This window comes from Grampus griseus (assembly GCF_964374135.1).
Source record: "Grampus griseus genome assembly, chromosome: 20".
Lineage (NCBI taxonomy): Eukaryota > Metazoa > Chordata > Mammalia > Artiodactyla > Delphinidae > Grampus > Grampus griseus.
Window position 1 is genome coordinate 19,473,946 of NC_139014.1, and position 19,474 is coordinate 19,493,419.

At 56.8% G+C, this 19,474-nt stretch overlaps 2 protein-coding genes across 3 annotated transcripts; both read left to right on the top strand.

Moving 5' to 3' along the window:
- The first annotated feature begins 725 nt into the window (after nucleotides 1-725).
- On the top strand, nucleotides 726-9,134 carry KAT2A (lysine acetyltransferase 2A). Of its 2 annotated transcripts, none has more exons than XM_082679868.1 (18): nucleotides 726-1,097; nucleotides 1,237-1,360; nucleotides 1,696-1,841; nucleotides 1,944-2,033; nucleotides 2,349-2,530; nucleotides 2,621-2,812; nucleotides 3,659-3,765; nucleotides 3,961-4,071; nucleotides 4,164-4,300; nucleotides 4,395-4,603; nucleotides 4,820-4,946; nucleotides 6,818-6,928; nucleotides 7,250-7,393; nucleotides 7,649-7,763; nucleotides 7,855-7,891; nucleotides 7,974-8,037; nucleotides 8,171-8,255; nucleotides 8,354-9,134. In XM_082679868.1, the coding sequence occupies exons 1-18, from the start codon at nucleotides 759-761 to the stop codon at nucleotides 8,545-8,547; spliced, it is 2,514 nt and encodes an 837-aa protein (XP_082535994.1). In that variant the 5' UTR covers nucleotides 726-758; the 3' UTR covers nucleotides 8,548-9,134. The 2 variants fall into 2 exon arrangements, with proteins under 2 accessions (XP_082535994.1, XP_082535993.1); XM_082679867.1 differs by having other exon boundaries at nucleotides 744-1,097; nucleotides 4,161-4,300.
- Nucleotides 9,135-9,595: 461 nt separating this feature from the next.
- DHX58 (DExH-box helicase 58) lies at nucleotides 9,596-18,775 on the top strand. The gene is made up of 13 exons (XM_082679915.1): nucleotides 9,596-9,623; nucleotides 9,869-10,037; nucleotides 10,248-10,449; nucleotides 10,833-11,023; nucleotides 12,565-12,678; nucleotides 13,274-13,400; nucleotides 13,554-13,745; nucleotides 14,422-14,684; nucleotides 15,224-15,373; nucleotides 15,466-15,627; nucleotides 16,346-16,536; nucleotides 17,809-17,905; nucleotides 18,201-18,775. Exons 2-13 carry the CDS (start codon nucleotides 9,870-9,872, stop codon nucleotides 18,384-18,386), a joined length of 2,043 nt encoding a protein of 680 aa, XP_082536041.1. The 5' UTR covers nucleotides 9,596-9,623; nucleotide 9,869; the 3' UTR covers nucleotides 18,387-18,775.
- The last annotated feature ends 699 nt before the right edge of the window (nucleotides 18,776-19,474 follow it).

Consider the following 19,474-nt stretch of genomic DNA (forward strand, 5'->3'; position numbering starts at 1 on the left):
ATTCCATCCCGGGCCTACTGTGGCAGCTCAGAGCTGGGCTCTGGGACCACAATGATGAAGACTTGGGCCCTGCGTGGGAGGTGCCCACCGTGTGGGCGGGAGAGCCGTTCCGCCCTCCTCTGCCTCTACTCCCTCTCCACCTTGGGAGCCTTTTACCTGACCACGGCCATTACTGTGGCGCTCAGTGCTTATAAAATAAACCCTTTTTGTTGAAGTATAATGTACGCAGAGAAAAGTGCGCAAAGAGAACACACCCGTGTAACCACTTAACTGGTCAAGAAATAGAACTGCTGCTAAATCGCCACGCTGGGTGCAACTCTGTGTCCCGAGACGTGTGGGATAGGGCCAGGGTGGGGGCAGGAGGGAGATGCGCAAGAAGCCAACTCGACTCCAGGCCCCAGGCCTGCATTTTCACCCTTGGGCTTGGGAGGTGATTCCCCAAACAGAAGCCTGTGTTCTGGGGTACTTCTCCTTGTCCCAAGAGCAGCAATCTTTACTATCTTGGAAGCCTTCAGTAGAGATTACAAGTGAGGAGGAGTCAATCTGGGGTGCTCGCTCGGGCCTCACTTGTCTGGCCAACATCAAGAGACAGGACAGAAAAGCCTGGAAGCTGGAGGCAAAGGGAGCGACCGTGAAAGACTACAATTCCCATCATGCTTCGGGGCATGGACGCCTGCGCACTGAACGCCGGTTGCCCATGCGGCCCTAGGGCTGGGAGCGCCGCGCCGCGCTGCGCCGCGCTCCGCTGCGGGGAGGCCATGACGGAACCTTCCCAGGCCTCGACCCCGGCCCCGGCCGCGCAGCCCCGTCCTCTTCAGTCCCCAGCCCCCGCCCCAACTCCGACTCCTACCCTCAGCCCGGCTTCGGCCCCGACTCCGGCTCCCACTCCGGCATCAGCCCCAGCCCCAGCTACAGCCCCAGCCGGGAGCACAGGGACCGGGGGGCCCGGGGTAGGAAGTGGGGGTACCGGGAGCGGGGGTGATCCGGCTCGACCTGGCCTGAGCCAGCAGCAGCGCGCCAGCCAGAGGAAGGCGCAAGTCCGGGGGCTGCCGCGCGCCAAGAAGCTTGAGAAGCTAGGGGTCTTCTCGGCTTGCAAGGTGGGGGCGGGGCCTGGGGTGAGAGGGGGCGGGGTTTGGGGCATCCTAGGACTTGGGTGGGAATGGGGGCAAAGTTCTGGCTGGGGAACGGCTTCTCACCCCGGGTTACAGGGTTATTGACTGATTCTTCTGCCTCCAGGCCAATGAAACCTGCAAGTGTAATGGCTGGAAAAACCCCAAGCCCCCCACTGCACCCCGCATGGACCTGCAGCAGCCAGCTGCCAACCTGAGCGAGCTGTGCCGCAGCTGTGAGCACCCCTTGGGTAAGGCAGGTAGTGCCCTTGGAGCTGGGGGTGGGGGTGGAGGTGCCGGGTCCTACTTGGACAGGATGACTTAATGCCACATAGTTGCATCTCTGAAAGACCGAAGATGCCTCCTAAAGAGGAATTGGTCTGGGAGCGTGTATGCCCCAGGGGAGGAGAAAGGAAATCTGCCAGCCAGAAGAGACAAGAGGCCACCCAGATAGGAGCGGTCAGTCTCGTTGCCGGTCACGCTGATTGGAGGGACTGAGGGTGTGTCTTGGCTGGCGATGAAAACGAGTAGGAAGCCCTGTTGATTTTTTCTGTTTCTTTTTCCCAACTGCCATTTATCCTTACAGCCGACCACGTGTCCCACCTGGAGAATGTGTCAGAGGATGAGATTAACCGACTCTTGGGGATGGTGGTGGACGTGGAGAATCTGTTCATGTCTGTTCACAAGGAGGAGGATACGGACACCAAGCAGGTCTATTTCTACCTCTTCAAGGTGAGCCTCTTCCAAGTGAGTGTGCGTGGGCGAAGGAGGGAGGCTGGGGGCCCTGCAGCTCTGTATTCCGCTGACCTCTACTCCTCCCTCCTCTTCTTCCAGCTCCTGCGGAAATGCATCCTGCAGATGACTCGGCCCGTGGTGGAGGGGTCCCTGGGCAGCCCCCCATTTGAGAAGCCTAATATTGAGCAGGTGGGATGAGGCAGGTGGTAAGAGGATTGGGGGCATCTTGGAGGAGTGGGGAGGCTGTGTTATCCATTCCCCCCCCCCGCCCCCCGCCGCCCAAGCTGAGAACAGGGGAGAGGTTCAGAGAAAGGAGGATGCTTTGGGCTAACCTCAGGTGGGCATGGAGGTGGGAGGGGGTATAATTTCTCCTCACAGACAGCCCCAGAGCAAAAGCCGCAGAGAGCCCCCTGCCCTCAGGAAGCACCTACTTTTGAATAAGAAGGCCCTGCTGGCTGCCCACACCTCCTCCCGTTTTGTCCCCTACCTACCTCCCCTTCTCAGGGTGTGCTGAACTTTGTGCAGTACAAGTTTAGTCATCTGGCTCCCCGGGAGCGGCAGACAATGTTCGAGCTCTCGAAGATGTTCCTGCTCTGCCTTAACTACTGGAAGCTTGAGACGCCTGCCCAATTTCGGCAGAGGTCTCAGGCCGAGGACGTGGCTACCTACAAGGTCAATTATACCAGGTAGGTCCAGCCAGGGACAGCATGGGGGAGGCTTGTAGGCCCAGCCTGGGCTTTCATTTACCACCTCCCTGCTCCTCATCTGCTCTGCAGATGGCTCTGTTACTGCCACGTGCCCCAGAGCTGCGATAGCCTTCCCCGGTACGAGACTACTCACGTCTTTGGGCGGAGCCTTCTCCGCTCCATCTTCACCGTTACCCGGCGACAGCTGCTGGAGAAGTTCCGGGTAGAGAAGGACAAGCTGGTGCCCGAGAAGAGGACCCTCATCCTCACCCACTTCCCCAAGTAAGGCTTATTCTGGCCTGTCAGGATCTTGCACCACGTTCACATCCTCCCTGTGGTCCCCTGTTTTCCAGGAGGACTTCCTGGATTGGTCCTTCCTCTCACTCCATGAATCTTCTGGGATGGATCTGGGCCTCTACCTGGGAGACTTGCCCAAGGCCCAGATATAATTTGCTAGCTCCTTGCCTTTTCCTGTACTAGTCTGGGGATGACAGGTACATGGCCCGAGTGCTAACAGTGCCCACGCCCCTGGTAGACATGACTAACTGTTTCCCATGGGGTGTGGACGCAGCTCAGAATCCTTCTCACCACAGCACTCCTCAAGAGCTTACACTTGAGGTGAAACTGCTTTTCACCCCTGTCCTAGCCCTTTCTGTAAGATTTTTCTCTGTTCTGCCACACCATCTCTTCATTTTAAAGCTGGCTTACAGCCACCCAGTTCAAGAAGCCTTTCCCAACTAATGCAGGCCCTCATGTGCTTCTCTTGCCACCAGGTGGCAGTAAGAGGTGGCAGGAGAGGGTGGAATCACATTTTGATACTGAGGCCCAGGGTGACTGGGTGCCCCACCTGGCACACAGCACAGGATAGCTTTGGTTCAGACCCTGTCTCCCTGTGCTGTTCACCGTGGCATACTGGGCTTCTAGTCTCTGTTCTGGATCATCCTGTCCTCCTACCTTCAACGGGGGCTCCCAGAAGACAGGGAGCTGTGCCTCTTCCTCGTCTGAAGGCAGAGGCTGTCTCTGTCTCCCAGTTCCCTGAGGGCGGCCTCCAGGCCTTCCCGTGTCTGGCCCAGGCTGCTCCCTCGGTTGGAGGACAGAGCTGTGGGACAGACTCTACCCTCCCCCCAGATTCCTGTCTATGCTGGAGGAGGAGATCTACGGGGCAAACTCTCCAATCTGGGAGTCGGGCTTCACGATGCCACCCTCAGAGGGAACCCAGCTGGTGCCCCGGCCGGGTATGTGCCACACACAGTAGGCTTTCTGCTTGGCCCTCCTGGCTGACCTTAGCCCCGCAGTGGAGGAGGGGCTGCGAATGGCAGCAGTGGGGAAGTACAGGAGGGCTCAGCTGGGGGTGGGAAAGCCTGGATCCCTTAGAGGGACACACCAGTACCTTCAACCTCCATCCCCTGATTTTTTCGTCTCTCTCTCAGCTACAGTCAGCGCTGCGGTTGTTCCCAGCGCCCCCATCTTCAGTCCCACCATGGCTGGGGGCAGCAACAGCTCCTTGAGCCTGGATTCCGGAGGGGCTGAGCCCATGCCAGGTGGGTGCTTGACCCCTGACCTCTACCCCTCATTCACCCCTCCCCCGGCCCCTCTTGCTGTCCCTGGGAGACTTTGCCAGCTTCCTCAGCAGGTGAGAAGAGGAAGCTCCCAGAGAACCTGACCCTGGAGGATGCCAAACGGCTCCGTGTGATGGGCGACATCCCCATGGAGCTCGTCAATGAGGTCATGCTCACCATCACGGATCCCGCGGCCATGCTGGGGCCTGAGGTGGGCAGCCCAGCTTATGGGCCAGTTGTGCTGGGGGTGGGGTGGTGGCTCACCACCTGAGACCCCAGCTCAACACCCCTCCTCCGGTGCCCAGACGAGCTTGCTGTCGGCCAACGCCGCCCGGGATGAGACTGCCCGCCTGGAGGAGCGCCGCGGCATCATCGAGTTCCACGTCATCGGCAACTCGCTCACACCCAAGGCCAACCGGCGGGTGTTGCTGTGGCTCGTAGGGCTGCAGAACGTCTTCTCCCACCAGCTGCCACGCATGCCCAAGGAGTACATCGCCCGTCTCGTCTTTGACCCGTATGTCCCCAGGAGAGCCCAGCCCCAGGCCACCACACCCGGGCACCTCCTCCTTGGCCTCCCCACTGCTCCCCAGGCCTCCTCCTCCAACCCTGGGCGATTCTTGCTCCTTAGTTCCCAGCACCGTGTACAGCTCAGGCCTCCGGGGTGGTTGTGGGCTCCTGGGGAGCATTGGGGGGACAGGTAGGGCCTGTGACCTGACCCCTCTCCCCTCAGGAAGCACAAGACTCTGGCCTTGATCAAGGACGGGCGGGTCATTGGTGGGATCTGCTTCCGCATGTTTCCCACCCAGGGCTTCACGGAGATTGTTTTCTGCGCTGTCACCTCAAATGAGCAGGTCAAGGTGAGTCCATGCCCCTGGTCCCAGCTCCATCCCACCCCCTGCTTCTGCTCTGGACGAGGTCAGAGCAACACAATAGTGACACAGCTGCCCCCAACCCTTCTTTTAGGGGCCAGACAGTTCTTCACACCCCCACAAGGTGGCAGTTGTACTTTGATAACTGGATTAAGGAAACACTTGTTGACATATGGTACGCCAGAATCAGTAACACTTTTATTTTGTTTTCTTCTAGTTTTATTGAGATATAACTGACATGTAGGACTGTGTAAGTTTAAGGTGTACAGCCTGATGATTTGACTTACATACGTCGTGAAATGATGACCACAGTAAGTTTAGTGAACATCCGTTATCTCATATAGTTACAAAATTAAAGGAATAGGAGAAAAATGCTTTTTCTTTGTAATGAGAACTCTTCAGATTCACAGTAACACTTTTAAACGGACCTGTATTTCTTTCGTCACAAGAATGTTCACGTATGTCGGGGAGTTAACTTTTATAACAGCACCTGTGCTGGGTGATAGTCCTGGTTTCTGTCCTTTAACTGTTACAGTAGACCCACTAGTAAGGTCCAGGGTTGTCCTGTTTTATTTATTTATTTATTTATTTATTATAAATTTATTTTACTTATTTTATTTTTGGCTGTGTTGGGTCTTCGTTGGTGCGCGCGGGCTTTCTCTGGTTGCGGCGAGCGGCGGCTACTCTGCATTGTGGTGCGCGGGGTCCTCATTGCCGTGGCTTCCCTTATTGCGGAGCACGGGCTCTAGGCGTGCGGGCTTCAGTAGTTGTGGCGCACGGGCTTAGTTGCTCCATGGCATGTGGGATCTTCCCAGACCAGGGCTCGAACCCATGTCCCCTGCATTGGCAGGTGGATTCTTAACCACTGCACCATCAGGGAAGCCCAATTTTTTTGTTATTTATTTATTTTTTAATACTCTTTTTAAAAAATGTTTATTTATTTATTGTTTATTTGGCTGTGTCGGGTCTTAGTTGAAGCACGCAGGATCTTCGTTGTGGCATGTGAACTCTTAGTTGCGGCATGTGGGATCTAGTTCCCTGACCAGGGATCAAACCCGGGCCCCCTGCATTGGGAGCGTGGAGTCTTAGCCACTGGACCACTGGGCAAGTCCCTTGTCCTGTTTTGTTTTTATTTATTTACTTTGTAAAATGATGCAGCCACTTTATTTATTTTTGGCCTCGCTGTGCAGCTTGCAGGATTTTATTTCCCCGGGATCAAACCCGCGCCCTCTGCAGTGAAAGTTTGGGGTCCTGACCACTGGGCTGACAGACACTTCCACCGTTGTCCTGTTTTACATAACCCATATCTGCATGGTGCCTCTTTGGTCCTGACGTGTGTGGAAGACAGTCTCTCTGGGGTTCAGATATTGTGATGAGTGGGGCCCTTGTGATTCCCCCTCCGCTTTCCTCCAATTCTGAGGCCCAGGGACTGGGAACTAGCTGCCTGAGGACCACAGCCCCCTGGTTGGGTTTAGATGCAGGCCCTCCCTGCCATAGCTGGCCGCCTGACTTGGACACATTTCCTAACGTAGCTGAGTTTCAGGCGCTTTTCTGTAAAACGGAGGTAACGATAGCTGTTTCATGGGTTAACTTGAGGATTACTCTGTAAAGAACCAAGCACCACCCCTGTTCCAGAGTAAGCTCTTAGAAATCCAGCATCCTTCGCTTTTCTCCCCATAAGCTCCCCTTCCTCTGCCAGTCGCCTTTCCTCCTACCTGACTTGGATCCCCTGGCTATTCCCACCGCCTTTCCAGTCTGCTCCCTCCTGGCCCTGCCCTCCCCTCCCTGCCCTCCTGAGACCTCTCTAGCCACAGGCCTGCCCCCTGCCCCCTGAAAAGCCCTGCCCCCTTCCCCTGCAGGGCTATGGGACTCACCTGATGAACCACCTGAAGGAGTATCACATCAAACACAACATTCTCTACTTCCTCACCTACGCCGACGAGTACGCCATTGGCTACTTCAAAAAGCAGGTGACCCTCACCTCACCCGGTTTGCCCACTGCCTGGGGACAGGGGTCATTCTGTCTCATCCCCAATGTGGATGGAGTAGGAGTCCTTCGTCTCCCCTGTTCCATCCCACACCTGCGGGGGAGTCCTTCACGCCTGTATTCCTCCCTCCTGCTGCTGCTCCAGGGAAGGATAGGGTTCTCTAGGGCAGTTGGGCAGGCTGGGGGAGCTGGGAGGTTCTGGGGGTGAGTCGGGGGGTGGGTAGCCAGCCTGGAAACATGCCAGGGACAGATTCAGGTTGGAAAAGGCTTGCTGATGGATTGGCCGTAACTCTCCACGCCTTAGGGCTTCTCCAAGGACATCAAGGTGCCCAAGAGCCGCTACTTGGGCTACATTAAGGACTATGAGGGCGCGACACTGATGGAGTGTGAGCTGAACCCGCGAATTCCCTACACGGAGCTGTCCCACATCATCAAGAAGCAGAAGGAGGTGTGTGTGCATGTGTGTGCGTGTACTCGCACACACACGCACGTCTCCATGGGGCTTTTCATGAACGTGCACTTGAGGGTGAACACGTGTGGATGTGTACCACGTGTACACGCATGTGCGCACGCACATGAAGAAGGATGGGCCAGGGTCTTGGTTCTTGCTCTGCCTCTTAGGGGAAATTAGGGGGGCCTGACTGTGGCCTGGGAGGGTGGTTGCTGGAGCTGGGTTGGCCCCTCAGACCCTTCCTTCCCTCAGATCATCAAGAAGCTGATTGAGCGCAAACAGGCACAGATCCGAAAGGTCTACCCCGGGCTCAGTTGCTTCAAGGAGGGTGTGAGGCAGATCCCTGTGGAGAGCGTCCCCGGCATTCGTGAGCAGGGGTCTTGGCTGGGGAGGGGGTGTACTGCTTGGGGTGTAGACAGGCATTCTTAGGGGTGTTCTCCCCACTCCCCACTTTGCAGGAGAGACAGGCTGGAAGCCGCTGGGGAAGGAGAAGGGGTGAGTGTTGTGTGGAGGGAAGGGAGGAAGGAGGGGGAGGCAGAGGGCCCAGGAGCCTCAGACTCGGCCTCTCTTGCCCCAGGAAGGAGCTGAAGGACCCAGACCAGCTCTACACGACCCTCAAAAACCTGCTGGCCCAGATCAAGGTCGGGAGACCAGGCTCCCTTCTGGGGGTCCCTGTGCCAATGGCTGCGGCTTTCTGACCCAGGGTGGGGGGTGGCTGTCTCGAGCTGGGCGGGGGCACAGTGGGCCTGGCCTCAGCCCGGCTCTCCTCTGCAGTCCCACCCCAGTGCCTGGCCCTTCATGGAGCCCGTGAAGAAGTCGGAGGCCCCAGACTACTACGAGGTCATCCGCTTCCCCATCGGTGAGGACCCCCCGTTCCAACTCCTTCCTCCCACGCCTGCTCCGGCTCCCTGGGCCGTGCAGCCTCTGAAAACAGTGCCCTTCTCTCCTGCTGCCCAGACCTGAAGACCATGACGGAGAGGCTGCGCAGCCGCTACTATGTGACCCGGAAGCTCTTTGTAGCTGACCTGCAGCGGGTCATCGCTAACTGCCGCGAGTACAACCCCCCGGACAGCGAGTACTGCCGCTGCGCCAGCGCCCTGGAGAAGTTCTTTTACTTCAAGCTCAAGGAGGGCGGGCTCATTGACAAGTAGTCTGGCTTTGGACCTCGGCCTCAACCTGGAATGCCTCCACCTCGGCTTCTGATCTAATCCCTGGGGTGCCCTTGTGCCCGGGTCTGCCTCAGTTTGAGACACTCCAGCCAGGGGCCCTCCAGCCCCTGATCCTGCAGCCGTTTCAGGGCCCTGGGACACCCCCAAGCCTGCAGCTCTGTCCCACCCTTCATTGTGTCTGACCTTGGGAAGGGGTCTCTCAGGTCTGGGGTTCAGCCCCTCTAAGAGTGGCTGGTGGCCAGAGGATGAACCCTGTCCAGCCCTGGTGGCCCCCAGTCCTGCCTGATCCCCCCTTCTCCCCACCCCCACCCCCAACACACACACACACACACACACACACTCCCCCAAGCTATGGAGTTTTGGAGTCCTGGCCCTGGCCCAGGTCACTGTTTCCTCAAGGGCAGGATTGCCAACTTTAGCTTGAGTGAGGGGGCTTCAGGGGTTGGAAGTTCAACCTGGACTGGAGGGGCCGTGCCTCACCCTGCACTGTTCTGTTTGTCCCCCAGGGGTGGGGGGCATGGGGACCATTCATTTCCTGGCATTAATCCCTTGGAGGGAACAATAAAGTTTTGGGGTTTTTATTCTCAGTGTGATTGTTTCTTCAGTAGAATCCTGGCCTTAGCAGACTGACCCTGTTCCGCCAATACTGCCTGCAGGCTGGGGCTGTTCTTCTCAGCAAGCCTCATGCCTGTCCCGCGCCCCCGGGGCGATGGGGCTTGCCCGGCTGCAGCCCCCCACTTCTCCCTGCTGTCTGCTCCTGGTCCAGGTGAAGACTCCACTCCTGGGGGAGGGGCTAGCAGGACCCAGGAGGAAAGAGAGGGTGCCTTGCTGTCAGCAGCACTTCTCCCCCTCCCTCCACCCCTCACCCTCTCACTCCCCCCTCACCCACCATAGCCCCCCACCCGGGCCCCCTGGAGCGCACAAAGCTTTTTCTGTGGGGCAGCGAAGGGAGATTCCTAGGTTGATCTCTGCAGTGCTGGCTCCTCCCCTCAGTTTCAGTTTCCATTTCCTGCTCAGCGGAGCCCAGCAGCATCTGGGCTAAGCCGGCAGGGCTGCAGGTGAGACCCGGGCTGGCACGGGGCAAGTGTGGTCTGTGGTACTCAGCCTTTCCCCTGCCCAGATCGGTTTCCGGTAGGTCCCACCGTTGCCCTGCCCCCTTCTCCCTCAAGCTGGATGGAGTCCGGGGCACAGGGAGTTCCCTACGCAAGACTGAGCTGGCCAGGAGTGGAGAGTGGCTCTGAGGGGTGCCGGGCCTGGGAGGGAGCCAGGAGGAACAGTGGTCTGAGCTCCCTGCCATTTCCAGAATGGAGCTGCGACCCTACCAGTGGGAGGTGATCATGCCTGCCCTGGAGGGCAAGAATATCATCATTTGGCTGCCCACGGGCTCCGGGAAGACCAGGGCAGCTGCTTATTTGGCCAAGAGGCATCTAGAGACTGTAGACGGAGCCAAGGTGGTTGTGTTGGTCAACAGGGTGAGTGTCCTGCCCTCCCCCCAGCGGCGTCTCAACTCCTCGGGTGCCTCTCAGGACCCTCCGGAACTCCAAAGCGGCTGTGACCGTCTCTAAGCTCACCTGTCTTTTCACCCATTCCAGAACTCAGCCATGTCCTGGGGGTCACCTTATTCCCCCTATTCCCCAGGCCCTGATCCAGCTTCCTCTCCCCATCTCATTCTCCACCCCCAGGTGCACCTGGTGACCCAGCATTGTGAGGAGTTCAGCCACATGCTGGGCGAACGCTGGACCATTACAACACTGAGTGGGGACATGGGGCCACGAGCTGGCTTTGGCCACGTGGCCCAGAGGCACGACCTGCTCATCTGCACAGCTGAGCTGCTGCAGAAGGCACTGACCAGCCTGGAGGAGGGGGAGCATGTGGAGCTCAACGGTGAGGGCTGGGGGCAGGGGGAAAGGGTGCACCCCTGAGGCCCCCTGCCTGCCAACCCCAGGGCTCCTGTTCTAGTAAAGGTGTTGGGACATTTCATGGGATGAGGCGTTCCCCATTCACCAAACCCCAGCATACACCCCAGTAGAAACAGACCTGGCTAGAGTGCAGGGTCTTGGGCAAGTACCTTCCCCCAGCTGAGCCTCAGTTTACTAACCTGTAAAATGGAGGTAAATCGGCCCTGCCTGGTCCATTCTCTGGGGCCTAGCTGCAAGCCGTGAAGGGAGGAAGGAATTCTCAGATGAGTTGTGGGGACTACATGAAACAGCTTATGGGAGGAAGGGCTTTGCAAACTTAGGTAATAACCTTCTCTTGTGTGGCTCCAGCCTTCTCCCTGCTGGTGGTGGATGAGTGTCACCACACTCACAAAGACACCGTCTACAACGTCATCCTGCGCCGGTACCTGGAGCTTAAACTCCGGAGGACCCGGCCGCTGCCGCAGGTGCTGGGTCTCACAGCCTCGCCAGGCACTGGCGGGGCCTCCACGCTCAATGGGGCCATTGACCACGTCCTGCAGGTCAGCTTGGCCCCTGTGACCCTCCCACCAGAAACCTCCCTAACCTGTCCTGCCTTACGCCATGCCCATCAGCCCTCTCCAGACTCCCCCAGGCAGGGTTCAAGCCACTTCCCCACCTAAGCCCCAGCCTCGAATGACTTCTTGTCGCACTTATTCTATCTCCCAAGTCCACTCTGGCTTACAAAGTCCCACGTGACCTAGGCCTTGCCTACCTCCCACCCTCATTTCCTGCGCCCTTCCCCTCACTCCCACTATTCTGGCCTTCTCTCTGTATCTTGAGCACGGCAGGCTTGTCGTGTCTCAGGATCTTTGCACTTGCCATTTCTTCTGCCCTGAATGCCTTTACCCTGCACTTTACTTGTCAGGCTCTTTCTTGTCATTCAGGGAGCAGCTTAAATGTCACGTCTTCAGAGTTTTCTCTGATCATCACTGCACTCTTTTTTTTTTTAAATTATTTATTTAATTATTTATTTTTGGCTGCGTTGGGTCTTCATTGGTGCACATGGGCTTTCTCTAGTTCCGGTGAGCGAGGGCTACTCTTCGTTGCGGTGCGCGGGCTTCTCTTTGCAGTGGCTTCTCTTGTTGCGGAGCACGGGCTCTAGGCGCACGGGCTTCAGTAGTTGTGGCACGCAGGCTCAGTAGTTGTGATGCATAGGCTTAGTTGCTCTGCGGCAACTAGTGGGATCTTCCTGGACCAGGGATCGAACCTGTGTCCCCTGCATTGGCAGGCGGATTCTTAACCACAACGCCACCAGGGAAGTCCCACTGCACTCTTTCATATCATCCAGTTTTATTTTTTCAGAGCTAGTTAACACTACGTGAAATTCTCTCATTCTATTACTCTTTTTTTTTTAATTTTTTTTTTTTTTTTGCTGTATGCGAGCCTCTCACTGTCATGGCCTCTCCTGTTGCAGAGCACAGGCTCTGGACGCGCAGGCTCAGCAGCCATGGCTCACGGGCCTAGCTGCTCCGTGGCATGTGGGATCCTCCCAGACTGGGGCACGAACCCGCGTCCCCTGCATCGGCAGGCGGACTCTCAACCACGGTGCCACCAGGGAAGCCCTTAAATTTTAATTTATTTATTTGGCTGTGTCAGGTCTTAGCTGCGGCATGCGGGATCTTTCATTGCAATGGGCAGGCTTGTCTCTAGTTTTGGGGCACGGGCTCCAGAGCACGCGGGCTCAGTAGTTGTGGCGTGCAGGCTTAACTGCCCCGCGGCATGTGGGATCTTAGTTGTGGGGCCAGGGATCGAACCTGTGTCCCCTGCACTGGAAGGCGGATTCTTAACCACTGGACCACCAGGGAAGTCCCTCATTCTGTTACTCTTCTTTATCACCTGTCTCCCCAACTCCAATGTAAGATGCTCTGTATCCCTGGTAACTAGAACAGCACTGGGCATAGAGAAGGAGGTCAATAGCTATTTGTTGAATACATGAGTCTCCACTCCCAATGGCCCTGCCTCAGCCCATCCTGCCCCAAAGCTCTGCCCATTGTCCCCACAGAACCCCCCATTCCAGTGAACCCCTCTCTGTTGGCCCCAGCTCTGTGCCAACCTGGACACGTGGCGCATCATGTCATCCCGGGACTACAGCTCCCAGCTGCAGCACAGCCGCCAGCCCTGCAAACAGTACGACCTCTGCCACAGACGCACCCAGGTGCGTGGGGGGCGGGCCGTGGCAAGGGGTGGGGTCTGGTGTGAAGTTAGAGCACCTGGGGTTGAGCTCTGACTCCACCCTCAGTAGCTCTGTGGTTTCAGGTTATTTGCTTTTGTCTCAGCCTCCATTTCCCCTTTTTGTGAAATGGGGCAGATACAGCCCATGCCCTCAGCCTGCTGTTTCGTTGGACTCAGATGCCACCGTGGGCATCTCTCAAAACCCTGGGCACGCTTTGCAAACCGTAAAGCTGGGCCACTTTGTGCTGAGGCTGTTCCAAGCTCTCTCCTGCGGTGCAGACACTGTCTGGTGTCTGCTATGACAGGGCTGGACAAGGACTAGACATCACTGTGCTCAGGCCAGAAGTCAAGGATTCCGACGTAGCAGGAGCGGGGGCGGGGGTGCAGGACCCCGACCTCTGCCTCCAGCCAGGACTCCTTTCACACCCCAGCCGGCCTCCCTGGGGGGCTCCCTCCTGTCCAGCTCCGATGTGCCGGCAGTAGCGGCGCAGCTTCACCCGGAGATCAGCGTCCCCTCTGGGTGCCCATTCCCCCGATGTGTGTGGGAAACCCCTCACACCCTCACTCTTCTTGTCCAGGATCCGTTTGGCGACATGCTGAAGGAGCTCATGGACCAAATCCACGACCATCTGGAGATGCCCGAGTTGAGACGGGACTTCGGGACGCAGACCTACGAGCAACAAGTGGTGGAGCTGAGCCGGGATGGTGCGAGGGGCGGTTCTAGGGAAGGAGTGTGCGGCCGGGACGGGCCGGGGCGGGGCCAGCCTGGGCGGAGCCTTTCGGGGGCCGTAGTCTAGGCGGAAGTGGGCCCTCGAGGGGCGTGGCCACTCAGGCCCTGCGAACCCTGCCCTCCCTCAGCGGCTGAGGCGGGGCTCCAGGAGCGGCGGGTGTACGCGCTTCACCTGCGTCGCTACAACGACGCACTGCTCATCCACGACACGGTCCGTGCGGTGGATGCCCTGGCCACTCTGCAGGATTTCTACGACAGGGAGCGCACCACTAAGACGCAGATCCTGCGTGCCGAGCGCTGGCTGCTGGCGCTGTTTGATGGTGAGGCTCGCAACTGAACGGAAGGTCAGAGGCCAGCCAGGACGCAGGTGCCAACGTGGGTGGGGAAGGTGCCAACGAGGGTACTGGGGCCCGAATTTTCTAACCAAAAGTCAAGGCCGTGGATATGACAAAAGATAATATGCCCTCATTTGTGAAGGTTTGCATAGATATAAAAACGAATTCATGTTTTTGACAGAGATTTTTAAAAAACCATTTAATTGGGACGGTCCTTGAAGGTTTGGGATGTGTGGTACCTTTAAACTGGGAAAGTGAGGTGGTCAGAGGATGAAATGTAAGGCTAGAGGAGGCCTCAGCACAGGCTGGAGGGCAGGGATCTTTCTGAAGAGACCTGAGTTGAGTCAGACCCCAGGAGCAAAGATTAGCATGAAAATGTCCAGGGTCATCCTGGTAGCTGGGTTGAAGAGGGGTACTGGATGAGGTGTGTGAGCAAAGGATTCTACACTGTAGGCCCCCGACCTAAGGCTGGGCAGGCAGAGGGTATCTTTAAATGTGCTTTTGGTGCTGTTCAGGGGAATTAGGCAGGAGCAGGTGTCGTCAGGCACCCCCGGACCCCAAACTCCTGTAATCTTACCCCCATGAGTCCCCCACGCCCAACCCACGCCTTGCCCACCTCCAGACCTGAGTCCTGCGCTTCTGCTTTGGGCTTTTCTGGCAGACCACAAGAATAAGCTGGCCCACCTGGCAACTCGTGGCCCAGAGAACCCGAAACTGGAGGTGCTGGAAGAGATCCTGCAGAAGCAGTTCAGGAGCCCTGACAGCCCCCAGGGCATCATCTTCACCCGGACCCGCCAGAGTGCTCACTCCCTCCTGCTCTGGCTCCAGCAGCAGCCAGGCCTGCAGACAGTGGCCATCAGGCCCCAGCTGTTGATTGGGGCTGGGAACAGCAGCCAGAGCGCTCAGATGATCCCGATGACCCAGGTGTGGGTTCTGGGGAAAGGCGCTGAGGGTGGGGCTTCCCTAGTGGAGAAGGGGAAGGGACAGGATCTTCAGCACAGAGCAATGGGGGACTGATTAGCTCCAGGCAGAGGGCAGAGAGCTGGGGGGAAGAGGTAGACACTGAGATCCCCAGTGTCGAAGGTTCCCCCAACCTGGAGATCTCTGGGGGAAGAGAGGCAGAGGCTTGGGGATCTGCAGGGAGAGGCGAGTGATGTCCTCAGGACAGGGAATCAGGGGTCTGGGGTCCCTTGCATGAGAAGAATAGGTCCATGAGAGCTCCTAGAGTAGAGGGGCAGGGACCTTTAGGGACTCCTAAGGGAGACGGGGGTTAGACGGGTACCTGGGAAGATGAGCAAGGTCCTGGGGCTACTTGAAGATAGAGGTGGGGACGCAGGGTTCCTAGGGAAAGGGGACAAGATTGTGAGTAAAAGGGCTAAACCAGGAGAGGCTGGGCTGGCAGGAAGATAGGCCTCAACCTACCTCATTTACCATCCTCTTTCTCCTCCCCCACTTCCCCCCAGAGGGACCAGCAGGAAGTGATCCAGAAGTTCCGGACTGGTACCCTGAACCTCCTGGTGGCTACGAGTGTGGCAGAGGAGGGGCTGGACATCCCCCAGTGCAAGGTGGTGGTGCGCTATGGGCTCCTGACCAATGAGATCTCCATGGTCCAGGTGCCCAGAGCATCCCTCCCCGAAACAGCCCTCAAAGGATGCTGTGTGGGACCCCAGCCCCACTCAGGCCCCTCTGTTTTCTCTTTTCCCAGGCAAGGGGCCGTGCCCGGGCCAGCCAAAGTGTATACTCATTTGTGGCGGCCCAAGGTAGTCGGGAGCTGAAGCGAGAGCTGACCAATGAGGCGCTAGAGACGCTGATGGAACGGGCAGTAGCTGCTGTGCAGGAGATGGACCGGGCCAAGTACCAGGACAAGGTTTGTGGGCAGCCTGAGTACCCTACGGGGAAGGGGACTGAAGACACTCTGCCTAGAAGGTCTCTGACTGCCACACACATACACTCCCCTGGTCCCCCTTCCTCTGGGGGCTAGCCTGGCCCACCTGGGGAAGATCTGAATGAAGGGAAAGGTAGAGGCTGGGGATGGGGCTTCCAGGGAAGGCAATGGCTGTTCTCCAAAATGCCTTGGCAACAGGCCTTATCCAGGGCTTTGAATTTATCCTCATCACCAAATATTTTGTGTATCTGTGAGAGCCGCCTTACAGCCCTTCTGGAACCAGGCAGCAGGGAAACAAACAGACACATCCACAAAATAAGCCCAGAACCAGGGCTTAAGTCAGTTCCCCTGAGGCAGGGTCACTATCGTCCAGCCTTGTTCAGGATGGTCCCTATTTACTCCTGTTGTCCCAGCATAATTATTAATGATGCCCCATGTTAGATTAAAAGAAGCCACTTTGCACAAAATCCTCCAAAGAGGGAGTAAAGATTCAGCAAAAAGACTTGCCTTCCTCTCATATTTTTTTCCACCCCATATTTTTTTCCACAGAGCTGCTTCTAAAAAGTCCAGGGATGGTTGAGGAAGTCCCTTCTGGGTGCTAATAATCTGAGGTCTTTGGGAGCCCTTTGTCCCCCTGGGAGCATTCCTGGGGTCAGGTCTCTCAGGCCCCAACCATGCCCCATGTCCCCTCCCACCCCAGATCCAGGCTCTGCAGCGGGCAGCCTTGGTCAAGCGGGCAGCCCAGGCGGCCCAGCGGGAGAGTCACCAGCACAAGTTCCTGGCAGAGCACGTGCGGCTCCTCTGTGTCAACTGCACGGTGCCCGTGGGCTATGGGAGTGACCTACGGAGGGTGGAGGGTACCCACCACGTCAATGTGAACCCCAACTTCTTGTGAGAACTGTAGAAGGGGCTGTCGGGATGGGAGGCGGGGAGAGAAGAAGGGTATGATGGGAGATGGAGAATCCCTCCCATCCAGACAGTGCTTTGAGGGTTTGGAAGGTTAAAGAGCATTTTAACAACTACCAAGTATGCGTTTTCACGGTAGTCTGAGTAGACAGGTCTTATCATCACCCCACTTTACAGGTGAGGAAACAGAGGCTCAGGCTAAGTGACTTGCCCAAGCTCCCACAGCCCCTGTGTGGTTGAGCAAGAGCTGGAATTCAGGACGCCAAATGCTGAGGGGCCACAGACTGGCCCCCTGGTCCTACCTACTTTGTTTTTTAATATTTATTTATTTTTGGCTGCATTGGGTCTTAGTTGCGGCACTCAGGATCTTTCGCTGCAGTGTGTGGGTTCTTCGTTGTGGCGCGCGGGCTTCTCTCTAGTTGTGGCACGTGGGCTCATTAGCTGCAGCACATGGGCTCTGTAGTTGAGGCGCACGGGCTCAGTAGTTACGGCACCTGGGCCTAATTGCCCCGCAGCATGTGGGATCTTGGTTCCCCAACCAGGTGGTCCTACCTACTTTGAAGACATCAAGAGGGGCTAGTTGTCCCTGAGCCATCCCCTCATCTTCCACCCTCTAGAGGGTAAACTTTCCCTATCCTCCATCCCTTCATTATTTATTAGGTACCTGCTATGCCAAGGATCTTCACACAGCTTCTCTCATTTGAGGAGGTAGCATTTCAACTAGGACTTGTCTTGAAGGATGCACTGGGTTGGAATGTGAGATGAGGAGAGGCAGGGATGATGCAACGGGAATAATTCTGGTTGACTTGAGTGGAAGAGATGGTGAAGGATGAGATTCTGAAGGAACACAGACCGGCCTGTGGAGGACCTTGAAGGTCGGGCTTGAAAGTTCAGCCTTTGTCCTGTAGGCAATGAGGAGTCTTGGAGGGATTTTGAGCAAGGGAATGTCAGGGTCAGATGTACATTTGTAGAGGGTCACTCTGACAGTTGGTGGAAGGATGATGTGGGGTTGAGAGTAAGGATGGAATGGGATGGAAGGACGGGGCAGGGAGAGCTGTTGGGGGACTGTTGAAGTCATCCAGGTGGGTAGTGCTGAGGTCTGAGCGTGGCAGAAGAAGGTGCCGTGAAGGCAGCCTCTCGACAGGCAGGAAGGCCCAAGGCCCAGGCGCAGGCTCGGCAGGCAGGAGGGCATGAGATCTGGGGCTGGGGTTGGGGGTGTGGTCCATGAGGGCTGTGGCCACGCCCATTCTTCTCCAGGATCTACTACAACGTCTCCCAGGAGCCTGTGGTCATCAACAGAGTCTTCAAGGACTGGAGGCCTGGAGGTGTCATTAGCTGCAGGAACTGTGGGGAGGTAAGTGCTGGGGCCGTGGCCCTTAGCACGTCTTGAGAAGTCCTCGGTCTGAGAGAGGAAGCCCAGCCTCTGCCATCAGGGTGCCCTCACTGGGATGGGGGAGGCAGCCCTGCCCCAGGAGCTCCCAATCTGAGGAGTTCCACCCCTGTCTTAGGGAGCCCACAGTGTGATGGGGGAGATGGCTCTCAGGCTGAGGTGGGAGACATAGGCCCAGCATTCATGAACTCCGACCTGAGGAGAGAAGCCCAGTCTGAGGACAGAGGTGCAGACCTGGTCATCTCTGTCCCACCCACAGGGCTGGGGTCTGCAGATGAACTACAAGTCAGTGAAGCTGCCAGTGCTCAAAGTCCGTAGCTTGCTGCTGGAGACACCGCAAGGGCGGGTCCAGTCCAAGAAGTGGTCCCGCGTGCCCTTCACCGTGCCTGACTTTGACTACGTGCAGCACTGTGCCCAGAGCCTGGCAGACTTCTCCCTGGACTGACCATCTTGTCCCTGCAGTGCGTGCTGTAGCCTGCAGGGGGCAGGAGAATCCACAGCAGCCACCATCTCCTGGGCAGAGCCTGGGTCCAGCCCCTCCCTCCCGAGTCACCAGCTCCAGGCTCCCGGCTGACCAGCCACAGAGGAACCCTGGGCACCCAGGCTGGCTTGGACTCCCACACTGAGGAAGCAGCTGGAGAGCCACAGCTCATCCCAGACCCCCCTTACACGTACACAGACACCTTCGTATGCAATGGCTGGAGCTGGTGGGGGGAGACTGAGGCAGAGGCCCCACTGTACTAGGCATCGCCAGTTTCCCTTGGCTTCAACATTCCTTCCCTGCCAAGGCCACTTGTAGGCTTTGAGATTCTCCATAAATTAAAAATAAAGAAGTAGAACTCATGTAGAAAGTGGGTGGTATTTTTAAAACAGATGTGTTGAGGTATAATTGACATAACTGTCCATATTTATGGTGTGCAATTTGATAAGTTTAACGTATGTATGCGCTTCCACAATCAAGATAATGAACATCACCATCACCCTCAAAACTTCCTTGCTCCCAATGTAATCCTCTTCCCCTTCCCCATCCACCAATCTGCTTTGTGCTGTATTTCTCTCTTTTTTTTTAGTTAGTTTTGTTTTAATTAATTAATTTATGTTTTGGCTGTGTCAGGTCTTGGTTACGGCATGCAGGTTTCTTTCTAGTTGTGGCACGTGGGCTTCTCTCTAGTTGTGGCTTAACTGCCCGTGACGCGTGGGATCTTAGTTCCCCGACCAGAGATCGAACCTGCGTCCCCTGCATTGGAAGGCAGATTCTTAACCTGTGGACCACCAGGGAAGTCCCTGTGCTGTATTTCTAATGTTCAAAGCTTTTTAAAAAAAAATTTTTTTTTAACACCCCTCTTTATGGCTATCATGTAACCTTGATTTGGAGAGAGCATCAAAAGTCTAAATTTGAGAGCCACTGAGAATGTGAGGCCTTTCTGCCTCCTCCACCCCATAATAGGCTCATACCCCAGTGCCCCCCTCTCCATCCTCTCCTAACCCCCAGGTCATCTCCCCTGGGCTGAGGAGAGGCTGAGATCCAGGATT